At 40.7% G+C, this 22242-nt stretch overlaps 2 protein-coding genes across 2 annotated transcripts in view; one reads left to right on the forward strand and one right to left on the reverse strand.

The window, feature by feature from the left end:
- Positions 1-22242, forward strand: part of SYN2 (synapsin II) — a 758733-nt gene that overhangs the window by 468503 nt on the left and 267988 nt on the right. The gene's annotated exons all lie outside the window — the stretch shown is intronic.
- TIMP4 (TIMP metallopeptidase inhibitor 4) overlaps positions 1-22242 on the reverse strand; it is a 76652-nt gene that overhangs the window by 22655 nt on the left and 31755 nt on the right. Inside the window, exon 2 of the mRNA XM_029600783.1 lies at positions 4948-5045. Coding sequence (XP_029456643.1) covers positions 4948-5045 — 98 coding nt within the window. The remainder of the gene's footprint in view (positions 1-4947; positions 5046-22242) is intronic.

Here is a 22242-nt window from a genome sequence, read left to right on the forward strand (position 1 = left end):
TCCAGAAATTGATGGGAAGCTGGGTAGAGCAATATTTTAACCCCTTCATGATCGGAATCCGACCGCTGGCGAGAACATGAAATGCAGATCACTGAGTCTGCCTCATTGAGAAGCTGCCTTCTCTCTACCATTTCTGTCCACCACTTAGCTGACCCGCAAAAGCACAAAAAAACCAGTCTGCACACCAGCACTTTCACTTAACTCCTGCCTTCATTCAAGTGCTAAAAACCCGCATTAAAAAATCTGCAATAACCCGATCTCCCTGCTTGTGCGGCTCCCTGAATTGCCCACAAATAGATAATCACCTCCTTTGTATGCCTTCAGCAAGCATTCGTACAGGAAAAACTGCGGGTCATTAACTGCATTTCTACTCACTTTTTTCCCACCCCCAAAATCCTTATTACATACTCATATATGGCTTTGCGTGTACAAACATGCATATAGGCATGCACAAACTCGCAGCAGCTTCAGCGCACTTTATAACATCGGCCCCATAGCATCATTTCTAATCAACATTACCTTACATGTATGGGATGGCGCAGATCCGTCGGGATCAGGAGCTCCACATGGGCCTACCTTCCTCCCTCAACTCCTCCAAGACCACCGGAGAGCCCGCCCCCGGGTGAGATCATCATCGATGCGCGCCGACGCACCGAGGCCCTTTAAACCACGGCCGCCGCACGAAATCGCCCCTCTCCGCCTCCGACCGCACTGCTGCCCAGCTCGGACTGAGGCGCAGCTCCGCTAGGCTGGAGCAGATCCGTCGTCGGGATCAGGAGCTCCACGCGGGCCTACCTTCCTCCCTCGATGCTTCCCAGACCGCCGGAGAGCCTGCATCCGGGTGAGATCATCATCGACGTGCGCCGACGCACCGAGGCCCTTTAAACCGCAGCCACTGCACGAACCTGCCCCTTTCTGCCTCCGACTGCACTGCTGCCCAGCTTGGACTGAGGCGCAGCTCTGCGCGGCCGGTGCAGATCCGTCAGGATCAGGAACTCCACGCGGGCCTATCTTCCTCCCTCGACGCCTCCCAGACAGCCAGAGAGCCCGTCCCCGGGTGAGATCATCATCGACGCACGCCGACGCACTGAGGCCCTTTAAACCGTGGCACTAAGGCACTGCGCGCCTTGCGCCGCACACCGAAGGGACACAACCAAAGGGGCCTGCCCCTTAATGCGCCCCTTCATGTCACCCCTGTGTCCTTTGGATCTCCCCATGAACCCCATCACCCCTCCACCACCGCACGCAGCACCTCATACCACTTCTCTACACTCTACCCTCACTGCTACAACACACCCACCTCAGACAGTCAACGATGCATCCACTCCCCATCCCCATCATATAATACCTATATTGCAACCATAGAAACCCCCCCACTCCAACCCTAACACACAAACCAAGATCACTTATACCCATCATGACTTCCCCCCTCACACAACTCCTTGGACTCACACTCTTCTCACTCACTCTCTTCAATACCCAATCCCTAGTGAAAAAAACCCCACATACTCAATGACTTATTATTAGAATCAAAGCCAGACATCCGCGCAATCACAGAAACCTGGCTCAAACACACTTACATAGCACTACTAAACCAACTACCAAGACATCTCTACAACATTTACTCTCTACCCAGACCCAAAAAAAGAGGGGGCGGCCTTCTCCTCGCAGCCAAAAAAGAACTTAACCTCACCCCCTGAACGGTCAATTTACCCTCCAAATATGAGCTTGGCTTCTTCAAATCCCCACTGCTACAGATATGCCTAGTATACCCCCCCCCAATCTACTAGAGCATGACACATCCCCCCTCATTGAATTCTTTGCCAACAACATTGATCTCAACACACCCTCCATCATACTCGGCGACTTCAATCTACATGTCGACTCCTGCCCACCTTCCCCCTCATGCGAAGCCTTCCTCTTATCCCTTGATGTCATGGGATATAAGCAAATCATGAACCTCCCAACCCATAAAGCAGGACACACAATTGATCTCAATTTTACGAATTCCAGCATAGCCACCACCGATGCCCCTACCTGCACCCCAGTACCCTGGTCTGACCACACCCTCATAAACACCCCCCCCCCCACTCACTCTTTCCAATTTCGCAAAACCTGCTCCAGAGAAGACCTTATCGTCTCATGCTCTGACATCTTAAACAAGATTGACCTCACTAACCCAGAATCAGCTATCTCCACTTGGAACGACACCACCAAAGACATTGCAGACAAAATATGCCCACTAAAAACAATAAATTTAAACCCTTCCCGTGGCAATAAAATGCATGGTTCACACCAGAACTAAAGAAACTCAAAAACAACCTGAGAATCAAGGAAAGAAAATGGAGAAAGCATCCATCCCCCTCGTTACTTGCATCACACAAAACATCCATGCATGAATACAGGATTACCATCCTAAAAACAAAACGTGATTTCCATGCAAGCAAAATACACGACTATCAGTACAACTCCAAGGCCCTATTCACTCTGATATCAAACCTAACGGAACCCTCCCCCACACAGCCCATCTGTAGATTCCAAAAGCAAATGTGACAACCTAGCCTCCTTCTTCCATAACAGTTGCCAAACTGACAGCAAATTTTCCCCCTAATACGGCCTTCACCATGACCCCCCCCCCTCCTCCAACACCACTGTCAACCTTGAACGCCTTGAAACCACATCGGTTTTTGAAATTGAATCCCTATTAAAGAAAATCAAACCCTCCACACACACCCTAGACAACATCCCTGCCAAAATGCTACAAACCATCCCCAAAACAATAGCTTCAACCCATGCAGAGATTATCAATTGTTCCATCACACATGGTGTAGTCCCCTCCTCCCTCAAGCAAACAATTGTGAAACCCATCCTAAAAAATCCTAACCTCGACCCATCAGAACTAACTATCGCCGAATCTCAAACTTACCACTATTAGCTAAAATCACTAAAAAGGTAGTCAACCTCCACCTCACCGAATACCTAGACACACACAACATTCTATCCTCGTCTCAGTTTGGTTTCCGTAAATATTTCAGTACAGAAACACTCCTATTGTCCCTCACAGACACCATTCTCAAAGGCATGGAAAATGGTCAAACCTTCCTCCTAGCGACATCTCCTCTGCCTTCGACACTATCAGTCACAAGATCCTCCTAAACAACCTCTCTAACATAGGCATATCTGGAACTGCCCATCGTTGGTTCAAATCATACCTTGAAAACAGACATTTCAAGGTCAAATTAAGCAACAGCGAATCTGACCCCCATTAAACTTACCCGAGGTGTACCCCAAGGCTCTGCCCTCTCTTCCACCCTCATCAACATCTACCTGCTACCCCTCTGCCACCTCTTAACCAACTTAGGCATTGTTCACTTCATATACGCGGACAATGTCCAAATTATTATCCCCATCACCGATTCACTAGACAATTCATTAAGAGTCTGGAACAACTGCATCAACTCGATCAACCACTTCCTATCTAACCTCAATTTGGCACTCAACACCAACAAAACTGAACTCATTATTTCCCACAATCCCACCATACATTACCCCACACTTACTAGCACATCACCCCTCCCAACCCCATCACTCAACAAGTACGCAACCTGGGTGTTACTATTGACAACCATCTGAACCTTAAAGCATTCATAAAATCCACATTAAAGGAATGCTATTTTAAACTTCATGTGTTAAAGAAAATTAGGCCTCTCTTACAAGCCTTAATCTTTGCCAAGATAGACTACTGTAATTCTCTCCTACTATACACAAAACCTTACACAACCAGAACATAACCTGACTAAACAACTCTTTCCACTTCAATACCTCCAATAGGCCAACCAGATCTGCCTATAATGGAACCCTTCACATCCCCTCTCCAAAAACTACACAACAATCCTCTACTAGGGACAGAGCACTCTCAATAGCAGGACCCATCAACTGGATCTCTATGCCTCCCGACCTACACATTGAACCCTGCACACACAAATTTAAAAAAAAATTGAAAACTTGGCTTCTCAAGCTAGCCTACCCCTAATACCTACCATTACCCCCAGCCATCTATGCTCTACTTTTAATGTTATATACCGCTCTCTGAACATGCCTTGTCACCAAATCTTATTCCTTTACATATATTTTATTTCAACAGCCATCTACTCGCTAGTTTTAATGATATATATCGCACTCTAAGCATGCCTTGTTACCAAATTTTAACCATTCTATATAGTATCCAATATATATATATGCTTATATCCACAGTTATGTTCGCTCTGCATATAATGTTATGCACCTTTCTCTGATTGCCATGTAACCAAATAGTTCAATGTATTTTCTCTATCTTTATTATACGTTCTATGTAAACCGATATGATGTGCATACGGTTATCAATATATAAAAACACTTAAATAAATAAATGGATCTGTGTTAGCACCGAGCACTGCCATGCAGAAGATTTGGTTTTGTTTCCCCAAGCCCAGCTCTTGTTCTTCATGATGGCAGCAGCTGGGAAATGCTACTGAGGCAGTATTCAAAGTCCTCAGCAGATAGGGAATCATTTAGTTGTTGCTCAAGAGCAACACCTATTGGTCATACTTGGGATGCATGAGAGAGTCATGGTGTGCTGCCCCCTAGACAAGTGCTATTAATGCAAATGCTAAGCTAGACTGGAGAGGGAAGGGAATTAAACTAGGTAGAAATCTCTGGGTAGCATGAAAACTAATGGTGCAGTAACCCCAGTAGAAGTTGTACTGACTGAGTTGGAAGCCCAAAAGAAGGAAGAAAAGTTCCATCCAATTGTCTTTTGTAACATTCAGTATATAAAGCTTAAACTAGATAGCATCATCTAGTGGCAGTACTATAGCTTATATAAAACAAGTTATACTGGCTACAAACATTTTTGGGCAGGTGTACTTTGCTACAAGAAATGAAGGAACATAACCAAATACAATGTACCTTGATTTGTTTAATTTCATACTGGATCATCTTGTTGGGATTAAAAGGATCAGCATTGGTAGAAATCACCTTTTCACTAGATATTTTTGCCCGAATCACTGTAAGAGAAATAAAAACATACTAAAATGTACATGACCACCCAGTATAACATAATTACTGTTTCACTGACTTAAGGTCTATGTGGCACAATCCATAAATACAGATATGATAAATCCCAGATCAAAACAGCTTAAAATCTAAGCGGCTACCTGAAACTCTAGGAAATAAAGCAACTTGCCCTGTGACAAGAAATGCCTGTGATTTAAACTTCATTCCACTAGTACCCAGTAAATTATTCTAACTGTTGCCTCATTTCTCAGTGAAGGAGAAGGGGTGAGGAAGGATCATCCATCAAACCCCTCTCAAGTCTCCTCCTCCTTCTCCTTCACCTTATTACTAGAATGCCTTCTATGATTCACCTTTGCCAGCCACACTGTTTTATACTTTCTGGTAAATGTCATCTTTTGCTCTTCTGACCTGATAGAGTATTAGCTCTTGAAAGCTAGTCAACAAATATATTGAGTATTTGTCCAACAAAAAGGTATCACATCATATATCTATTTTTTGTTTTTATTTGTTAACTGTAATTTCTGAAAAATTCAAGTGGACTGACACTGCTGCCAAACTACGTTATCCAATAATATGAGAGGAATTCATTTGTCTAAATGGCCCACAGAATATTTCAGATTTTCATTAATTTTGTCTGACAAGGCTCCCTGTTTTACGACTATATGGATACATGTGATAGGTGTCAGAATTAATGTATTTCCTACATACAACCATTGGGGGTTTAAGGAGAGAGAAAGAGAGAGAGAGAGAACCTAGCCATAATGGCCTCACACTAGATTGGTATTTATATCTCTAGGGGAAGCCCACCTAGTCACTAGAGGTGAGGTTTAGGTATTAGTGTAGGGGTTAGGGGCCACTTTGACATTCAAAGTGAGACGTACGAACAGAACAGTGTTCTCTTGTCAAGATTTAATGACTTTGGAGTGAGGAAACTCGCCCAAAGATGAGATTTGTGCAACATCTCATCTTTGGGCGAGTTTCCTCACTCCAAAGTCATTAAATCTTGACAAGAGAACACTGTTCTGTTCGTACGTCTCACTTTGAATGTCAAAGTGGCCCCTAACCCCTACACTAATACCTAAACCTCACCTCGAGTGACTTGGTGGGCCTCCCATAGAGATATAAATATCAATCAAGAGTCAGGCTGTTATGGCTAGGCTCTTTCGCTCTCTCTCACCCTCTCACTCTCACTCCTCAAAGTTTGCAAATACATTTCAGTCTGCACAAATTAATCTGATCACCAAACATAAACTACCCACATAGTCTGTGTTTGATAGTCTGCTGGTCACAAAGATAAAAAGTACCTGTAATCTTTACATTGTCTCCAGTGACAGAGTAAAGTGCATGTGTTGATTAACTGCATTCACTTTTCAAACTTTCATGTATGTGCATAGTTTTCACCTCCAACCAAGTTAAGTCCTTAGGAACGACTTTTTGTTGCAGTTAAAATTAGGCATGTTGCAAAAGTGCATCACATACTTTTAGCTGGCTGAAAATTTACTCAGGCAGATTTAGCCACTGGGCTCACCTCACCTCCATTTTTATCCACTTGGTTCTCAACTAAGTCTTTGAAAATGTATCCCTGAATTACCTGCTAAAGTCTTTTTGTGATGAGACTTTACTTCCTAGAATATATGCGGGATGTCGTCCTGGTGCACCTTCTTTGAATTCCCAGGAAATAAGCAGCATGCTTGAAACCACTGACAGACTGAGACTTTCATCACACCACTGTCAGCTACTGTCCTTCCCAATTTTTCATTTTCATTTGATCTAAATCTTTGCGTATATAATTTATACTGCAGATCTTGCAATGCTTACAAGCCAACTGGCTTTTGCTGTTATATTTTATGACAATCTTCAATAAAAAGAATCCCTTTTTAAAAAATTCATGTTTCAATCACTGCATGGCCCTTTGCAAAATGCTTCAGATTCTTGGTAGGAGTCCAAAACAAAAGGTATTATTATACTTTATTTTGTAGGATAACCTATAATATTATGAATGTTTAATTCTATATCTTGAAAAATGCTATTCCATTTTATTATACTACACACAATAATATAAGCAATAAAAAGTTGTGTCATTTTTGTTATGATATATTTGTCATTATACATTTTTTATGTATAGAAAATATAAGATTTTAAACTTTAATGCAAATCAATTTTATAAACCAGACCTAGAGCTTTTGTTGATTTCTGTGTTAATATTGCAGAAAAATGCTTCAATAAGCACAAGTTTGAAACTTGTAATGCCAATTTCAAGGCTTCAGCACTAGCTTCTGACCATTAAGTTAGCTTTCATAAACATTCATAATTCAATCACCTTTGAAAATATGCTATATTTAAAGATGATTGAAATCTGAGTATTTATGAGATTCATGAATGGTCAGTTATGAAGGCTGAAGTCTTGATGATTGGAATTGGTGCTATTACTCACAAGTTTCAATTCCACTATATTTCTGTCTGTTATTGTGTGCCCAAAATATGCACATGTACATTACTTAGTGTCTTAATATTATTTATTTAAATCTATTTCTAGCCCGCTACATACAAAGTTTGCAGCGGGCTAGTACATAGTAAAATCTTTAACAAACATTAACATAACATATAGAACAAACATAATTAAATAACAAAATAAAATACAATAAAATAAAATAAACTAGGGTAAGGTAAAATAAAATAACATAAAAGCCTGCGGTATAAAAACATTTTTTCTTATGCTCCTACATTTTCACTATGCACTTACGGGTAGATTTTAAAAAATATGTGGGAGCCTCCATGTGTGCGCGCTACCCAGTGTGTGCACAATTTTATAACATGCGTGCGCCAGCGCACACTTGTTATAAAATCCGGACCGGCGCACATGGGGGGGTAGATTTCCCCAGTTTACGCACAGCAATAAGATCGGCCCCCCCAGTTCCTTCCCAGACCGCTCCAATTAAGGAGCGGATTGGGAGGGAACTTTCCTACTCCCCTACTCCTTCCCTCTTCCCCGACCCCTTTTCAGGGCCTACCTTTTTTTTAGTTTTCTTTATCGCCAGCTCCTGAGCTGGCGTAAATTGTGCGGGCCAGCACGCTGCGAGTGTGCAGTCCCCCGGTACAGCAGCAAATGGTCGATGTACCAGCCACCTGCAGCTATGCTGCTCCCTGCCCATTTTCTTGGGCTCAGCACTTCTGCACGTAATGGGAGTTACATGCGTGGCTGGGCCCCTTGAAGATTTGCTAGGCGCACACAAGGCCCAGCCACTCACGTAACCCCCGTTTTCTCTGCAAGCAGGGGATTTCAAATTTAGGTGTTTGTGCAAAGTTTTACCAGGGGCACAGAATGGAAACACCTATTTAAAGAAGTTGTCATCTCTGACCATGACTGATGATCTGAAGGTTATCAAGCAGTGTCACTATTTGGTGGAGGATAGGCAGTATAATGGTCGAGTACATAGGGAGAAATATAACCATCAGGAAAAAAAATAGGGCAGTGGGAATACCTCTGTACAAATGAATATTGAATGAGTAGAGAGATCACATCTGGAGCACTGTGTCAAGCTCGGGAGGATAAATCTCCAAAGGGATTCAGATGGTGTAGTGGAAAGTCAATTGAGGGCTACAAAGGTAAGCCTTAATGATGTAAATACATATATATATATATATAATATATTTATACTGAAAGGAAGGGAGACATTAGGAATGTGATATGGATATTTTAAATACTCAGGGGTATAAATAGACAAGAAAGAAGCTTTTCTTTAAAGTGGAAACAAAGTTACAGAACAAGGACCTTATGTCAAGAGACTAGAGGAGGATAGACTTTTAAGAATATGTTTTATTTTTTTAAGATGTTGGAGGCAAAAATAGTAAAGGAATAATTCAGAAAGACTCAAAAATTACATAGGATCTTTAGAAGTGGGAAAATAAAGGGAATGTCAAAAAACAAGGTACCTAAGACATATACTGCAACATATTTTTGGTTAGCTCTTCAAAAGGTGTCACAACCTATTATTTATTTACTAAAACCTGATAGAATCGCTTTTCCCTTACCATATCAAATCAGTGTAAAATAGAAATCTCCTCATTATTACAAGAAAAATAAAAACTACAGTTTTTTTTCTAATGCCAATATGTCCACTGCAGCAGCACTGCATTTAGGATAATATGTCAAGATTCAAGCTTTCAGAACTACAAAAGCCCCCCCATCAGTATGTAAAGGTATCGTTTATTGGTTTTCTTTAGACATATTTTATTTCTGGTGGGTTAACTTACTGCTTTTTTTTGTCTTTGCGTTTAGAAAACAGTGTGATTAGATTAGTAGAAATGAGAAGATATGCTTGAATTAGAAATGTTTCACCCTTTTTAATCAAGTAGAAATATGCATAGAAGAAGTAATACTGCTGTGTCTAATGATTTGATTTCTTTTCTTTTTTTGTCTTCTCTTAAGACTGTAATGAGACCCAGGTTGACGTTTTCCCTCAGAGCAGTATAGAGACTTGCCTTAGCTAATGATGGGCAATTTTCAATTTCATTTTCCTGTTTATTAGCTGAGTGAAACCAAGTCATTAGTTAATATGAAACAAAGGGCTTCAGCTCTGTAACAGAATCTCTTGGACTTAACCCTGGGTTCCTTAGGTGTTCAAGCACTTTATAGATTCCAAGACATTTTTTAAGGCTCTGGAAGGTGAATATCAGAATGTGAACATGGAACTGCAGGGCCTAGGAGAATGGGCAGCCCCTCCTAAATTAGAGACTGGAAATCATTTGCAGGTTCAGTACTCCCCTAATTCTCCAGAGTGCACTTGATCTTTCCAGTATAGTTCCCAATAAAAGCAAGGATATTCATAGAATGAATGAATTCATACTATAATGGGTCTCCAGAAACCAATCACTCCTTTCAAATTCACATTAATAATCACTGGAGAAATAAAACAAATTACGAGGGTATAAATTAACAATTGATATAAAATGCAGTAATACTGAATCATCAATGTTTCGAGTCTTCTTGATATATTGTGATGGTTAAGAAATACCAAATGAGTCTAGAGTTGCACCTCCTTTATGTAACTTGTTGAAACACTCGCATTAATGAAGGTTTTTTTGTTAACTCTGTTGCTCTGTGCTCATATATGCATGCATATGGGAGTGCACACTCATTTAAAAGTTACCATCTAGGTGAAAAGTGAGGAGTTGTATGCAGACTAAATGCCTATTTACTTCCTCATGAGTGCCTGTGAAATTTAGTGAATCAGCCTCTAATTGTTCCCTAAACCTCAGGCTTGACCATTTTAGATACAAACACATTGTCGTTTATTTCTTAAAATAAAAAAACATTTATTGAATATTGCATACTATCATGAATATTGCATACCATTATCATTTGTTGCTGAAGCTATCTGGTAATTTTATAGCTTAGCCAAATTTAAATACAAGTTTATTTTGGTTGTGAAGTTTTTCTGACTCACATCTAGTATAATTGAACAAAAGAATGGATACTTAACCTTCTAGTTTGATTCTCTGCTCTATTTAAAGAAGAAATGACAGGCGCATGAGCTTTTGAGGACAGTGTCCACTTCGTCAGGTGCATGAAGTGGACTCTGTCCTCGAAAGCTCATGCTTTAATTGGTTAGTCTATAAGGTGGCATCCGACTCCTGTCATTTCTTGCTACACCAGACTAACAAGGCTATCCCTGTTTAAAGAAGGTTAATTGAAACAAGTGTAGCTGCATCTCTTCTGATTATTCCACATAAAGATCCCGAGGTCTGTTGTTTAACCAGTATAGCAAGAACTGCTATTTTATCTCCTTTTGTTGTCCTCTTCTAATTTCCTTTTACCATTATCTTCGTTTTTCCAGAGCTGTGATAGCAGTTTTGATGGATGGCATGTACTTTGGTCATATTATAAAAGTTAGCCATGTTAAGAATGCAAATAATTAATTTTATTCTGTTAACAAACTGTAGATTGGCCCAGGGTTTCTATATTAATATCTCACCGCCTTGCTAACTGGGACTAGCAGCAAAAAGACTAATGAATTCCCCTACTTTATGTTCATCAAGTGAGATGCTGAAAAGTGCTCTAGACCAGTGGTTCCCAACCCTGTTTGCAGGCACTCCTAACCAGCCTGGTTTTCATCATATCTATAATTCATTATATTTGAACCTATCTGCTAATTCAGGAACAGGTGCCAGGGAACATATTATACTAGTTCTCTCTCTTCTGTACTTCCTGTACTTCCTGTACAATGAAGGGTTGATTTTAAAATCGCCATGCTTATACATAAACTTTTTAACAAAATGTTGATTTGCCTTGGATTACTTCTATTATCCAAATCAAGGCTCCTCTGAGGGCGCTAAGTTCAGCCCAACAACGGAAGCTTGAGGTACCAACTGCATGTCTTTTACATCTCTCCAAGATGCAAGATTTGGCCTTCTCTGTCCCTGGCCCGAGATTGTGGTACTCTCGCTCTCTCTGGCCAACTCCAAATAACACCCGATGTACAAACATTCAAGAAGGCTCTGAAAATTTCCCTGTTTAAGAATGCATTCGGTCTGGCAATATAGAAACTCACTTTCCTTATGAAATGACTGACAGCTCCTTTTTATTTTCTCTGTTTTGTGTAGGAGTGGCGCTGTGTATTATACATGATATAATGTATGTTTATTGCTTCCTACCCTGAACTTTGGAGGGCATGGGCTATAAATGTTTTAAAAATAAATAAATATCTGCAATGGATATGCATGGAATATGTTTACATATATTGAGGATCCAGTGAGTGCAGTTCTGTCTCATGTATATTCATGATGGCTATTCTGAAAATCAGACTGGTTTGGGGTGCCTCCAGCACTGGGTTGGGCAACACTGCTCTAGAATGAGGTATCCATCGATCTTTTTAGTGGTAATGCTTCTGATTCTAATACTGGAAGAGAAAGATAACGGCTATCACTTATTATGATACTGAATCTTTCAGGTCTTCAAATGGAGGACAGCAACTTATAGCAAGTTTGACTGCATGAATGGGACATGACTCCCTTCTATCTGAGAGATATATGCTAGTCACACAGTTTTATTTCAGCATTTGCGTAATGTTCAATATCAGTGTCAGAGAGGTTACACCTGAGGTAATGGAAGATAAAGTGACTTGCCCAAGGAGCATCAGTGGGAAAAGCAGGATTTAAACTGTGGTAGCCTGGCTCCCAACCCATTATTGTAACCACTAGGCCACTTCATCTCCAAATCTGAAGTAGGGCTCACATCAAATGTTTTATTTGTAATCCACCTTTCCTGTAGCAACTCAAGGTAGAGATCAATTTACATGATACAAGCAGATCATGGAAGCTACTCTTATCAAACTATAAGCAATAACAATTAAAACTCAATGTTTTTACTATTGTATTTTGTTCATGCTTCATACATTTGTTTTCAGCATTCATCAACTATACATTATATTGAACATGTAAGAATCCAGCCAACAAAGTTAGTCTACGCTGCTGAATATCTACGGCTGTCTCAAAGTTAGCCTAGATAAGTTTATCCGACAAACATTAGGACTGCTCTTTGGCGGTCCTAAAATTATCCGGCTAGTCCCTAGATTCCTCATTCTGCTATAATTATAGCATTATAGCATTATATTTATAGCAGAGTGATGAGTTGCAAAACAAAAAGGGGCAGAGGCGATAGTGGGCAGCCGGCAGCATCGCAGCGCTGCGGTTTCTCGCACTGCACACTACCACCCCGTAGCACCAACCGGCACATCGCAAAATAATGAATGACCCTGTATGTTAGCTAGATAACACTGAAACTTGGATAACTGGCTCCACTCTGGAATGCCCTCACTCCTGAGATAACTTTTTATAATCTGAAGACAGGATAAATGGATTTATGTTATCCTAAAACTTCTTTGCCCATATTATTGTATAAGGTCTTTTATACTTGACTGCTGTTTATGTATTATTGCTGAATATTTTCTCAAACAATGAGTTTTATCTTTATGCTGTTTATGTAATTACCTTTTCATTGTAGATTTCAATAGAAACAAGTTGAAGAGAGGAAATAAAGAGCATAAGAACATAAACGTTATCTAGCTGTCTTGAGGCTGGTCAGTGTGGCAGGATTTGAAAATCCTGTCATTTGCCTGGCTAAGTCCGAGCTTAATTGGGCAAACTGCACTGAATATGGGCCTCCTGGTATCCCAAAACTCACAACTGAATTCATTTACCAAGACCCCCTTGTATTAATATTAAGACCCATGAAAACAGAGAGTGTAAAAATGGAAAAACAAACAATTGGTTGGTTGTAATTGAGCGGTAAACCCTATCAGATTTACCAGTGAACTGAACAAATGACCTTTTTCGCTCTTGTATGCATTTTATTTTTTCTAGCACCACAGATAAGACTTTGTCTTCCTTTAGTTGATTTTCCAATTATATTTCCACAGAGCAAGAAAAATGTAGTTATACCAAGAAGAAAATGTATTTAAATTAATTGAATGAAAATAATGTTTTTTTTTCAGCATTATAACAACAAATATTTTGTTCACCAAACTCCTTGATAACTCATGTGGAAACATGACTCAAGGCAAATTAAAGTTGATGAATTCTTTCTTCTTATTCTCTCCCACATCATCCCTCCAATCATCTCAATTTTAATATCTTCCTAATTCAGGTTGTCTGCAATCCAATGGAAATCCATTCCATCCAATCCATGGGTCTTATTCAAAAAGGATGTTTTTCCTTACTTTGCCTATGAAACATAATCTTCATTGAATAAGATCCTCAAGGATCAGTACTGTTTGACAGATGACTCAACCATCCCCCAATTTAAAGACCCAAACTCTGTATCAATGTGATGTCTGAGATACATTCTCTCTGCCTTCCAGGCAAACTACTATTACATAGTGGTCATATCATAGTGGTATTTTAGGTACTTTGGGCTAGATTTTAAAAGCCCTGCGCCGGCGTGCCTATTTTGCATAGGCTGCCGGCGCGCACAAAGCCACGAGACGCGTGTAAGTCCCGGGGCTTCGTAAAAGGGGCGGGAGGGGGCGTGTCCGGGGGCATGTCAGCAGTCCGGGGGTGTGTCCTGGGGGTGTGTCCGGGGTCAGGAGGCATGTCCGGGGCAAGTCCAGGGGCTTGGTGATGGTTCAGGGGCGGGCGGGGGGGGGGGCGATCCCGAGTCCCCCAGCACTGCGGCCTGTGCCGGGGGGATTCCGAGGCAGCGCGGGCAAGTTACGCCTGCTTCAAGCAGGCGTAACTTGCACAACAAAAGGTACGGGGGGGATTTAGGTAGGGCTGGGGGGGTGGGGTAGATAGGGGAAGGGAGGGGAAGGTCCGGGGATGTGGAAGGAAAGTTCCCTCTGAGGCCGCTCCAATTTCAGAGTGGCCTCGGAGGGAACGGAGGCAGGCTGTGCGGCTCAGCGCACGCAGGCTGCCGATTTTGCGCAGCCTTGCGCGCGCTGACCCCGGATTTTATAAGATACACGCGGCTACACTCGCATCTTATAAAATCCGGCGTACTTTTGTTGGCGCTGGTTGCGCCAACAAAAGTACGCGCGCACGTACTGTTTTAAGATCTACCTCTTTCTGAATAAGTAGATATACTCCAGATTGTAATTCAGCAATACAATGTTTAGAATATAGTAGGGATGTGCATTCATTTGAAATGACAGAGACAATGTCATTTTATGTTGTTTTCAAACCAAAATGATAGAGAAAAAAACCACAAAATAGCGCACGCTATTTCTGAAACCTAAACAAAATGAAAAAAAAAAAACATTGGGAAAAACCTAAACAATGTGGAAATTTGCCCCCCCAAATGACAGGACACAACATTTTTTTGCTTACAAACCCCTAAAATATAGTCCTTTGGAAATCAAACCCTGCTACTGTTTACAAGTGCTTTTTGTATTTGCTCTCTACCTATGGCTATGGGGTTCTTTCAGATTTTGGCCTATCAATTGTCAAAATGAACCTTGGGTGATAACTTACTAAAAGGACAAGCTCCTGTCTGTGGCTGCAAGTACAATTTCTGAATGCACAACTGCAAAACAAAAGTGGATCACACAGTGAAATTCTTCCAAGCTATCTGATTTTATTGGCAGGAGGACACTGCTCTAGCATTTATCTTTCAAAAGGGAAACTAATAAAATGAGAAAATAGAAAAAACTAAAAGATGCCATTGCAAGTGTTTATATCAGGCATGGCCATTGTTTAAAAAAAATCATCTTGGAAGCCCAGACCAGATGTATTCCATGCATTAAAATAGGCAGAAAGAAGGCCAACTGACTGCTGGCATAGTTAAAAGGTGAGGTGAAAGAGGCTATCGCAGCCAAAAGAATATCTCTCAAAAAATGGGAAGAGGATCCAAGCAAGCTAGATACAAATTATTGATAAGGTAGGCAAAAGGAGAATTTTAAAATAATCTTGATAGAGAGCAAAATCTCATATAAAAACTTTTTCAATACATCTAAAGCTGGAACCTGTGAGGGAGTTGGTTGAACCATTAGATAATTTATTTATTTATTATTTATTTATTTATTTTTCTATATCGACATTCAATTTGACATATCACATCGGTTTACATATAACAAGATGTCTAAGGCGAACCTTATAATGACATGGTACATTATAACAGCATAACTGAGTAACTGGCTACATACAAATAACTGTTTTACAAGATAGTATTACCTTAACATGCTTGATAGCATAAATTAATACAGAATATATTAAGAGTTTATATTAACTATGTACAGTGGCAGGGTAGGAAACGGGGAGCGGGGGGGGGGGGGGGGCTGAGGTGGAATTATTTGTCTAGTGTGAAAGCTTTCCGGAAGAGCCAGGTTTTGAGGTTCTTTCGGAAGGTAGGTGTAGATGGGTCAGTTCTGAGAGTGGTTGGAAGGTTGTTCCATAGGTGAGGACCCGCTACGGATGCAGCACGTTCTCTAGTGGAGACTCTATGAACTTCCTTGGCGGGGGTAATGGGGAGCAGGCCTGTGTTGGTTGAGCGGAGATTTCTAGTGGGGTTGTAGGGGTTAGAGGACCTTGTAACCAGCTGGCTTTGTCATTGTGGATTGCTTTGTGTATGAGCATGAGTGTTTTGTATTGAGATCTGAATGGGATGGGCAGCCAGTGGAGTTGTTTGAGTGCGAGTGTGATGTGATCTGTTTTTTTCTTATTCATTAGTGACCGTGCGGCGGCATTTTGTAGGAGTTGGAGGGGCTTGAGGGTGGATGCAGGGAGGCCGATAAGGAGGGCGTTGCAATAGTCTATTTTGGTGAAAAGGAGGGACTGCAATACCGTCCGGTAGTCCGGGGGGTGAAGTAGAGGTTGGAGTATCTTCAGGATTTGGAGTTTGTAGAATCCTTCTTTTATCAATGTCTTGATATGCTGTTTGAAGTTCAGTTCCTGGTCCAGGGTGACTCCGAGGTCTCTGTCGGTAGTATTTTGTATTTGGTTAGAGCTGTGGGGTCAGATATGGGTATTGATGTATTTCTGGGGAGGTGAAGAATTTCTGTCTTGCTCTGGTTGAGCGTTAGTGCCATTTCTGAGAGGATGGTGGTTATGTTTGTCTGATATGCTTCCCATTGGTTTAGGGCATTGCCGATGTCATCTCTGATGGGGAGCAGGATCTGTACGTCATCCGTGTAAAGAAAGTAAATGAGTCCTGTTTTGTCTAGGTATTTGTATAGTGGCAGCATATAGACGTTGAAGAGGGTGGGGGATAGAGATGAGCCTTGTGGGACTCCCTGTGAAAGGGGTATTTTTTCTCATGTTGTATTTCCTTGGGCTACTTTAAAAGATCTGTTGGTGAGGAATGATTGAAACCATTGGAGAATGGTACCAGTGATGCCTATTTCTTTTAGTCTGTGGATTAGAATCTTGTGGCTGACGGTGTCAAATGCAGCAGAGATGTCTAGTAGGATTAGGAGGAAGGATGTGCCTTTGTCGAACCCTCTTAGTATGGTGTTTGTGAGGGTGAGAAGTAGCAATTCTGTGCTGTGCAGTTTTTTGAAGCCGTGCTGAGCGGGGGCAAGTATGTTGTGGGTTTCCAGGAATTCTGAGAGTTGGTGGTTGACCATCTTCTCGATGATCTTGGCCAAGAACAGAAGGTTCGAGATGGGTCGATAGTTGGATGGGATGGTCGGGTCGAGTTGTGGTATTTTTAGGATGGGTTTGACTACAGCACATTTAAGGGAATCCGGGAGTACTCCTTGCTCGAGGGAGAGATTGGTGATATCAGTGATGGGTCTGGCTAGGCAGTTTGGAATTAGCTTGAGGGTTTGTGTTGGGATGGGGTCAAGCGGATGTGCTGCTGGGTTAATCTTTCGAACGATGTTTTCCACCTCAGTAGAGGCTACGGTCTCAAACTGTGAACATGTTGTTGCTGAAGGGGGTATTTGTGTGATGGGTTCAGGATTGATTGGAAGGTCTTTTGGGTTAAGTTGGCTGTTTTTTCTATGAGGTGTTGGGTGAAGCTGTGGCTGGATATTGTTGATGAGGCATCTTTTTGTAAAGGGTTGTTGATGGGTCGCGTCAGCTGAGTTACATACTCGAACAGGACTCTCGGGTTGTATTGGTAGTTGTGAATTCTTTGGGAGTAGAAGTTCCGTTTGGCTTCATTGATGTCAGTTGTACATATGTGTAGGAGAGTTCTATATCGGTCACGTAGTTGGTTTGTGGGGTTGCTTCGCCAGGCTTTTTCTGCTTGTCTTAGTTGGCGTTTCATGTTTTTTAGATTTTGGTTATACCAGGGTGATTTGTGTTTTGTTGTGGTTCTGATTTCCTTTTCGATGGTTGGGCAGATCTTTTTTGCTGTCTCCATGTTGATAGTGGTCCATGAGTTGACTGCATTGATGGTATTAGAGGTGTCTAGTTGTTTTAGGGCATCTGGTAAAGCAGGCATTTAGAGAAGACCAGGCCATAGCAGAAAGACTAAATTAATTCTTTGCTTCAGTGATTATTGAGGAAGATGTTGAAGAGATATTCATGCTGAAAACAATATTTAATGGTGATGATTCAGAGGAAGTAAAACAAATCATACTGAACTTGCAAGATGGGCAAATTGACAAATTCAAGAGTAGCAAATCAGCTGGACCAGATGATATCAAACCCCAGAGTTCTGAAAAATCTCAAAAATGAAATTTCAGACCTATTACAAAGTAATTTGTAACATATCATTAAAATCGTCTATTATACCTGAAGATTGGAGGATAGCCAATGTAATGCTAATCTTTAAAAAGGGCTCCAGGAGTGATCCAGGAAAGTATTGACTAGTGACTCTGATTTCAATACTGGAAAAGTTCATAAAATCTATTCTAAAGAACAAAATTACTGAACATATATACAGACATGGTTTAATGGGACACAGCCTACATGGATTTATATAAGGAAAGTCTTGCTACATTTATTGAAGGGATTAATAAACATGGATAATGGTGAGCCAGTGGATATAGTGTATTTGGATTTTCAGAAGGCATTTGACAAATTCCCTCATGAGAGACTTCTGAGAAAATTAAAAAGTCATAGGATAGGGGGCAGTGTCCTATTGTGGATTGTTAAAAGATAGGAAACTAAGAGTAGACTAAATGGTCAGTTTTCTCAGTGGAGGAAAGTTAATAGTAGAGTGCCTCAGGGATTTGTACTGGGACTGGTGCTTTTTAATATAAATGATCTGGGAAAGGGAATAAAATGAGTGAGGTGATCAAATATGCAGATGACACATTATTCCAAATTGTTAAATCATAAGCGGATTGTGAGAAATTGCAGGTGGACCTTGCAAAACTAGAAGAATGGGGATTCAAATGGCAGATAAAATTCAATGTGGACAAGTGCAAAGTGATGCACATAGGCAAAAATAATCCAAACTGTAGTTAAATGAGATTAGGTTCCATATTAGGAGTCATCAACCAGGAAAAGAATCTAAGCATTACTGAGGACAATAAGTTGAAATCGTATGCAGTAGCAGTCAAAAAAGCAATCAGAATGTTAGGAATTATGAGAAAAGGAATGGAGAGTAAAACAGAGAATATCATAATATATCTGTATTGCTCCTTGGTGCAACTGCACCTTGAGTACTATTGTGTACAGTTCTGGTTGTCAGGTCTCAAAAAATATATAATGGAACTAAAGAAGGTACAGAGAAGTGTGAACAAAAGGATACAGGAGATAGAATGGCTCACGTATGAGGAAATGTTAGAGGTTAGGGCTTTTTGGCCTGGAGAAGAGATGGTTGAGGGGAGATATGATGGATGTCTATAAAATCATGAGTGGAGTGGAATGGGTAATACAAATTAGTTGTTTAGTCTTTCAAAAAATAGACTAGGAGTCGCTTCATGAAGTTACTAAGTAGCACATTTAAAACAAATTGAAGAAAATGGTTTCTTTCACTCAACATACAGTTCAGCTCTGGAATTCATTGCCAGACAATATGGTAAAAGGCAGTTAGTGTAGCTGGGTTTCAAAAAAGGTTTGAATAGATTTCTGGAGGAAAAGTCCATAAACTGTTATTAATCAAGTGGTCTTGAGAAAGCCACCACTAACCCCTGGGCATAAGCAACATGGAATCTACTATTTTTGATTCTGCCGGGGACTTGTGACCTGGATTGACCATTGTTGGAAACAGGATACAATGTCTGATGAACCCTTGGTCTAACCTAGTGTGGTAGTGCTTATGTTCTCATAAGTTATTACACATCTTGCATTTCATAGGTTTAATGATATTTAAGTTCTTGACTTCTTTGTAGAGCAATTAAACATATACAAGATTTAACAGGGGATGGCTGACTCCATGTTCTTAAATGTAGATTGAGATACTCTTCTATATTACAGTGAAAGAGATCCCATAGTATTCACACAGCGCTGAGTTTGTTGAGTAGTGCTATAGAAATGTCAAGTAGTACTTTGAGCCATTCATTCACAGTGATCTTCCTGAATGGAGAGCCCATCTGAGTGTCTGATATGTATCTCCCTAGGAATATTTTGGTTGCTGCCATTCTGGCTTCTGTTCATACTTCTGTCTCTACAGACTCTGAACCTGTACAAGCTCAGCAGACTGCTGCATCTCTTCCAACTTCCATTCTTACTCCTGAGGCATGCTCAGATCAATCCCACAGCTGGACCACTAAGAATCTCCGTTTAAGAGGGTAGTGGGACATACCATGCAACCATTAAACAGAGGTTACATGTACAGTACATGAGCACCATTGCATAATACCCCTAACACAAGTTCAGTCTGAGATATTTGGAGCATGGTACTCTTTAAGCAACTTCAAGGAAATAAAACACACTTTTCTTTCATATTAAATGTAATGGATGTTAACTGGTTTTATTGAGTATACAGCAGATTCACAATTTCCTGTTCGTAATTGTAAATCCCCTACATTGTTTGTTTTGTTTCCCTGTCTACTTGACAAACATAAAACAACCCTCTATGACATTGCTGGTTGTAATTTTATGTTAGTGCCAATGATTGCAGTATTTATCATACTGTTAATTTCACAGGCTAAGTTCCATTTTATAAGAGAAAGTAAAGAAGATGACTTAATTGGTGTTAATGTAACAGAAAACGTGATTAGAAATTTTTCAGTAAGAGATTAGAAATTTTTATGTGCAATTAATTCTTCCAGTTAATTACCTTTAAATTGCAATTATAACAATCAGGTTTATTGTTTAATCTTCTCAAACCAGACATATGTTATTGCATTCCAGATCATTTCTCTCATTTGTTGTGTATTGTAAATCATTCTGCGCAAAATAAATCTTGCTACTATTTGGCAAATACAAGCAAATAGAAAATAGGCCAATTTATCACTTTTAGTAAGGGGAGATAGACTATTTTTTTACAACTTACATAAATGTTTTGTAAGTGTCAATAAGCTAAACTGAAATAATGAAGGAAACAGATGAATGAACCACATCCCTAGGTAGTCAAAGCAAGGCATGGGCTTACAATTCAGACAGACTCAAACCAGGAGGACTTAGGCCTGGTTGAAGTTCCACTGGGTTTTCCCCCCAGATCCACTGGAAAAATCTGTCAGATTTTTTTCTCCTAGTGAAGCTGGGGAAAATCCAAAATATCACGAGCAGAGCCACTATCTAAATCGGAACAGTGCTACCAAATTCAAGGAAATAGGCTCCAGGCTTCCTGAAATGCCAAAACAGATTTTGTTACAAATGTTGATAAAAAAAAAGGTTTAATGATCCAGTTCAACAAATTTGCAGAATTTATTGCAAGTTAGTTACACGGGGGAAGAAAAAATCCTTTTGTCAAAGCATATTTTGAAAGCATGTGCATTCTGAAAATTGGTTTGGCATTCTTACTTTGAAGCACTCATTATCCTGTGAGGCACAGTAGACAGAATAGTAGAAGACCAGCTTGGTGGTAGTTGGGAGAGGCTGAACAGCTGAACTGAAGTTCTCTGTTTCCTTTACAACATACTTTAATCTTGTTGATTTAGTTGAACTCTACAAGAAATTCATTTATACTGACTAGCATGACGTACAAACTGAGGCGGTGACTAGGAGTGACAGCATTTACAGGACAGTACTTTTGTAAGTGGTTGCATTTTGAAATGTTACATCCATCTAGCATGTGGAGAGCAAAGAGATTAACAGACCTGGACCTGCAGGACAAGAGGGATATCCTACACAATCTTCATTCTAGGAATTAACAATAAAAGGATAAAGGATATTTTAATATCTGTGTGCCATTTGCTAACTCGGAACTGGTTTGTGCTAGCAGTACTGCAATTCTATTGTTGTAAGACACCACCAGGAATATAGGATGGTAAGGGACAGTGGCAATGGACCCATCCTCTTTAGACAAAATTATTTGGAAGGGTGGGGCAACAGAGGGTCAAATTATGATGTAAGGCGGGCAAGCCAAAGCAACATTTCCACACATCACCCCCCCCCCCCCCCCCCCACACACACACACACACACACACCCATGACATGGTCTCCTGCCTTTTCTGCATACAGTACAGGTGTGCACCTTGTGGCATTGGTATGAAAGTTGCCAGGGCCATAGCAAGGGATTTTGGAGCACAGGACAGGCTGTTAATTTGATGGCTATAAAGACACTACAAGAAAGAAACCCCTGGCCAGTTTCAGCCGCTCAGTTTCAACTACCAGTAGTAAAGTCTGGGATGGAACAAAGCTTCAGTATAAAACCCAGGATAGAACAGAAACCCAATATAATTCCCGCACCGC

The sequence above is a fragment of the Rhinatrema bivittatum genome, chromosome 4 (genome assembly GCF_901001135.1).
Source record: "Rhinatrema bivittatum chromosome 4, aRhiBiv1.1, whole genome shotgun sequence".
NCBI lineage: Eukaryota > Metazoa > Chordata > Amphibia > Gymnophiona > Rhinatrematidae > Rhinatrema > Rhinatrema bivittatum.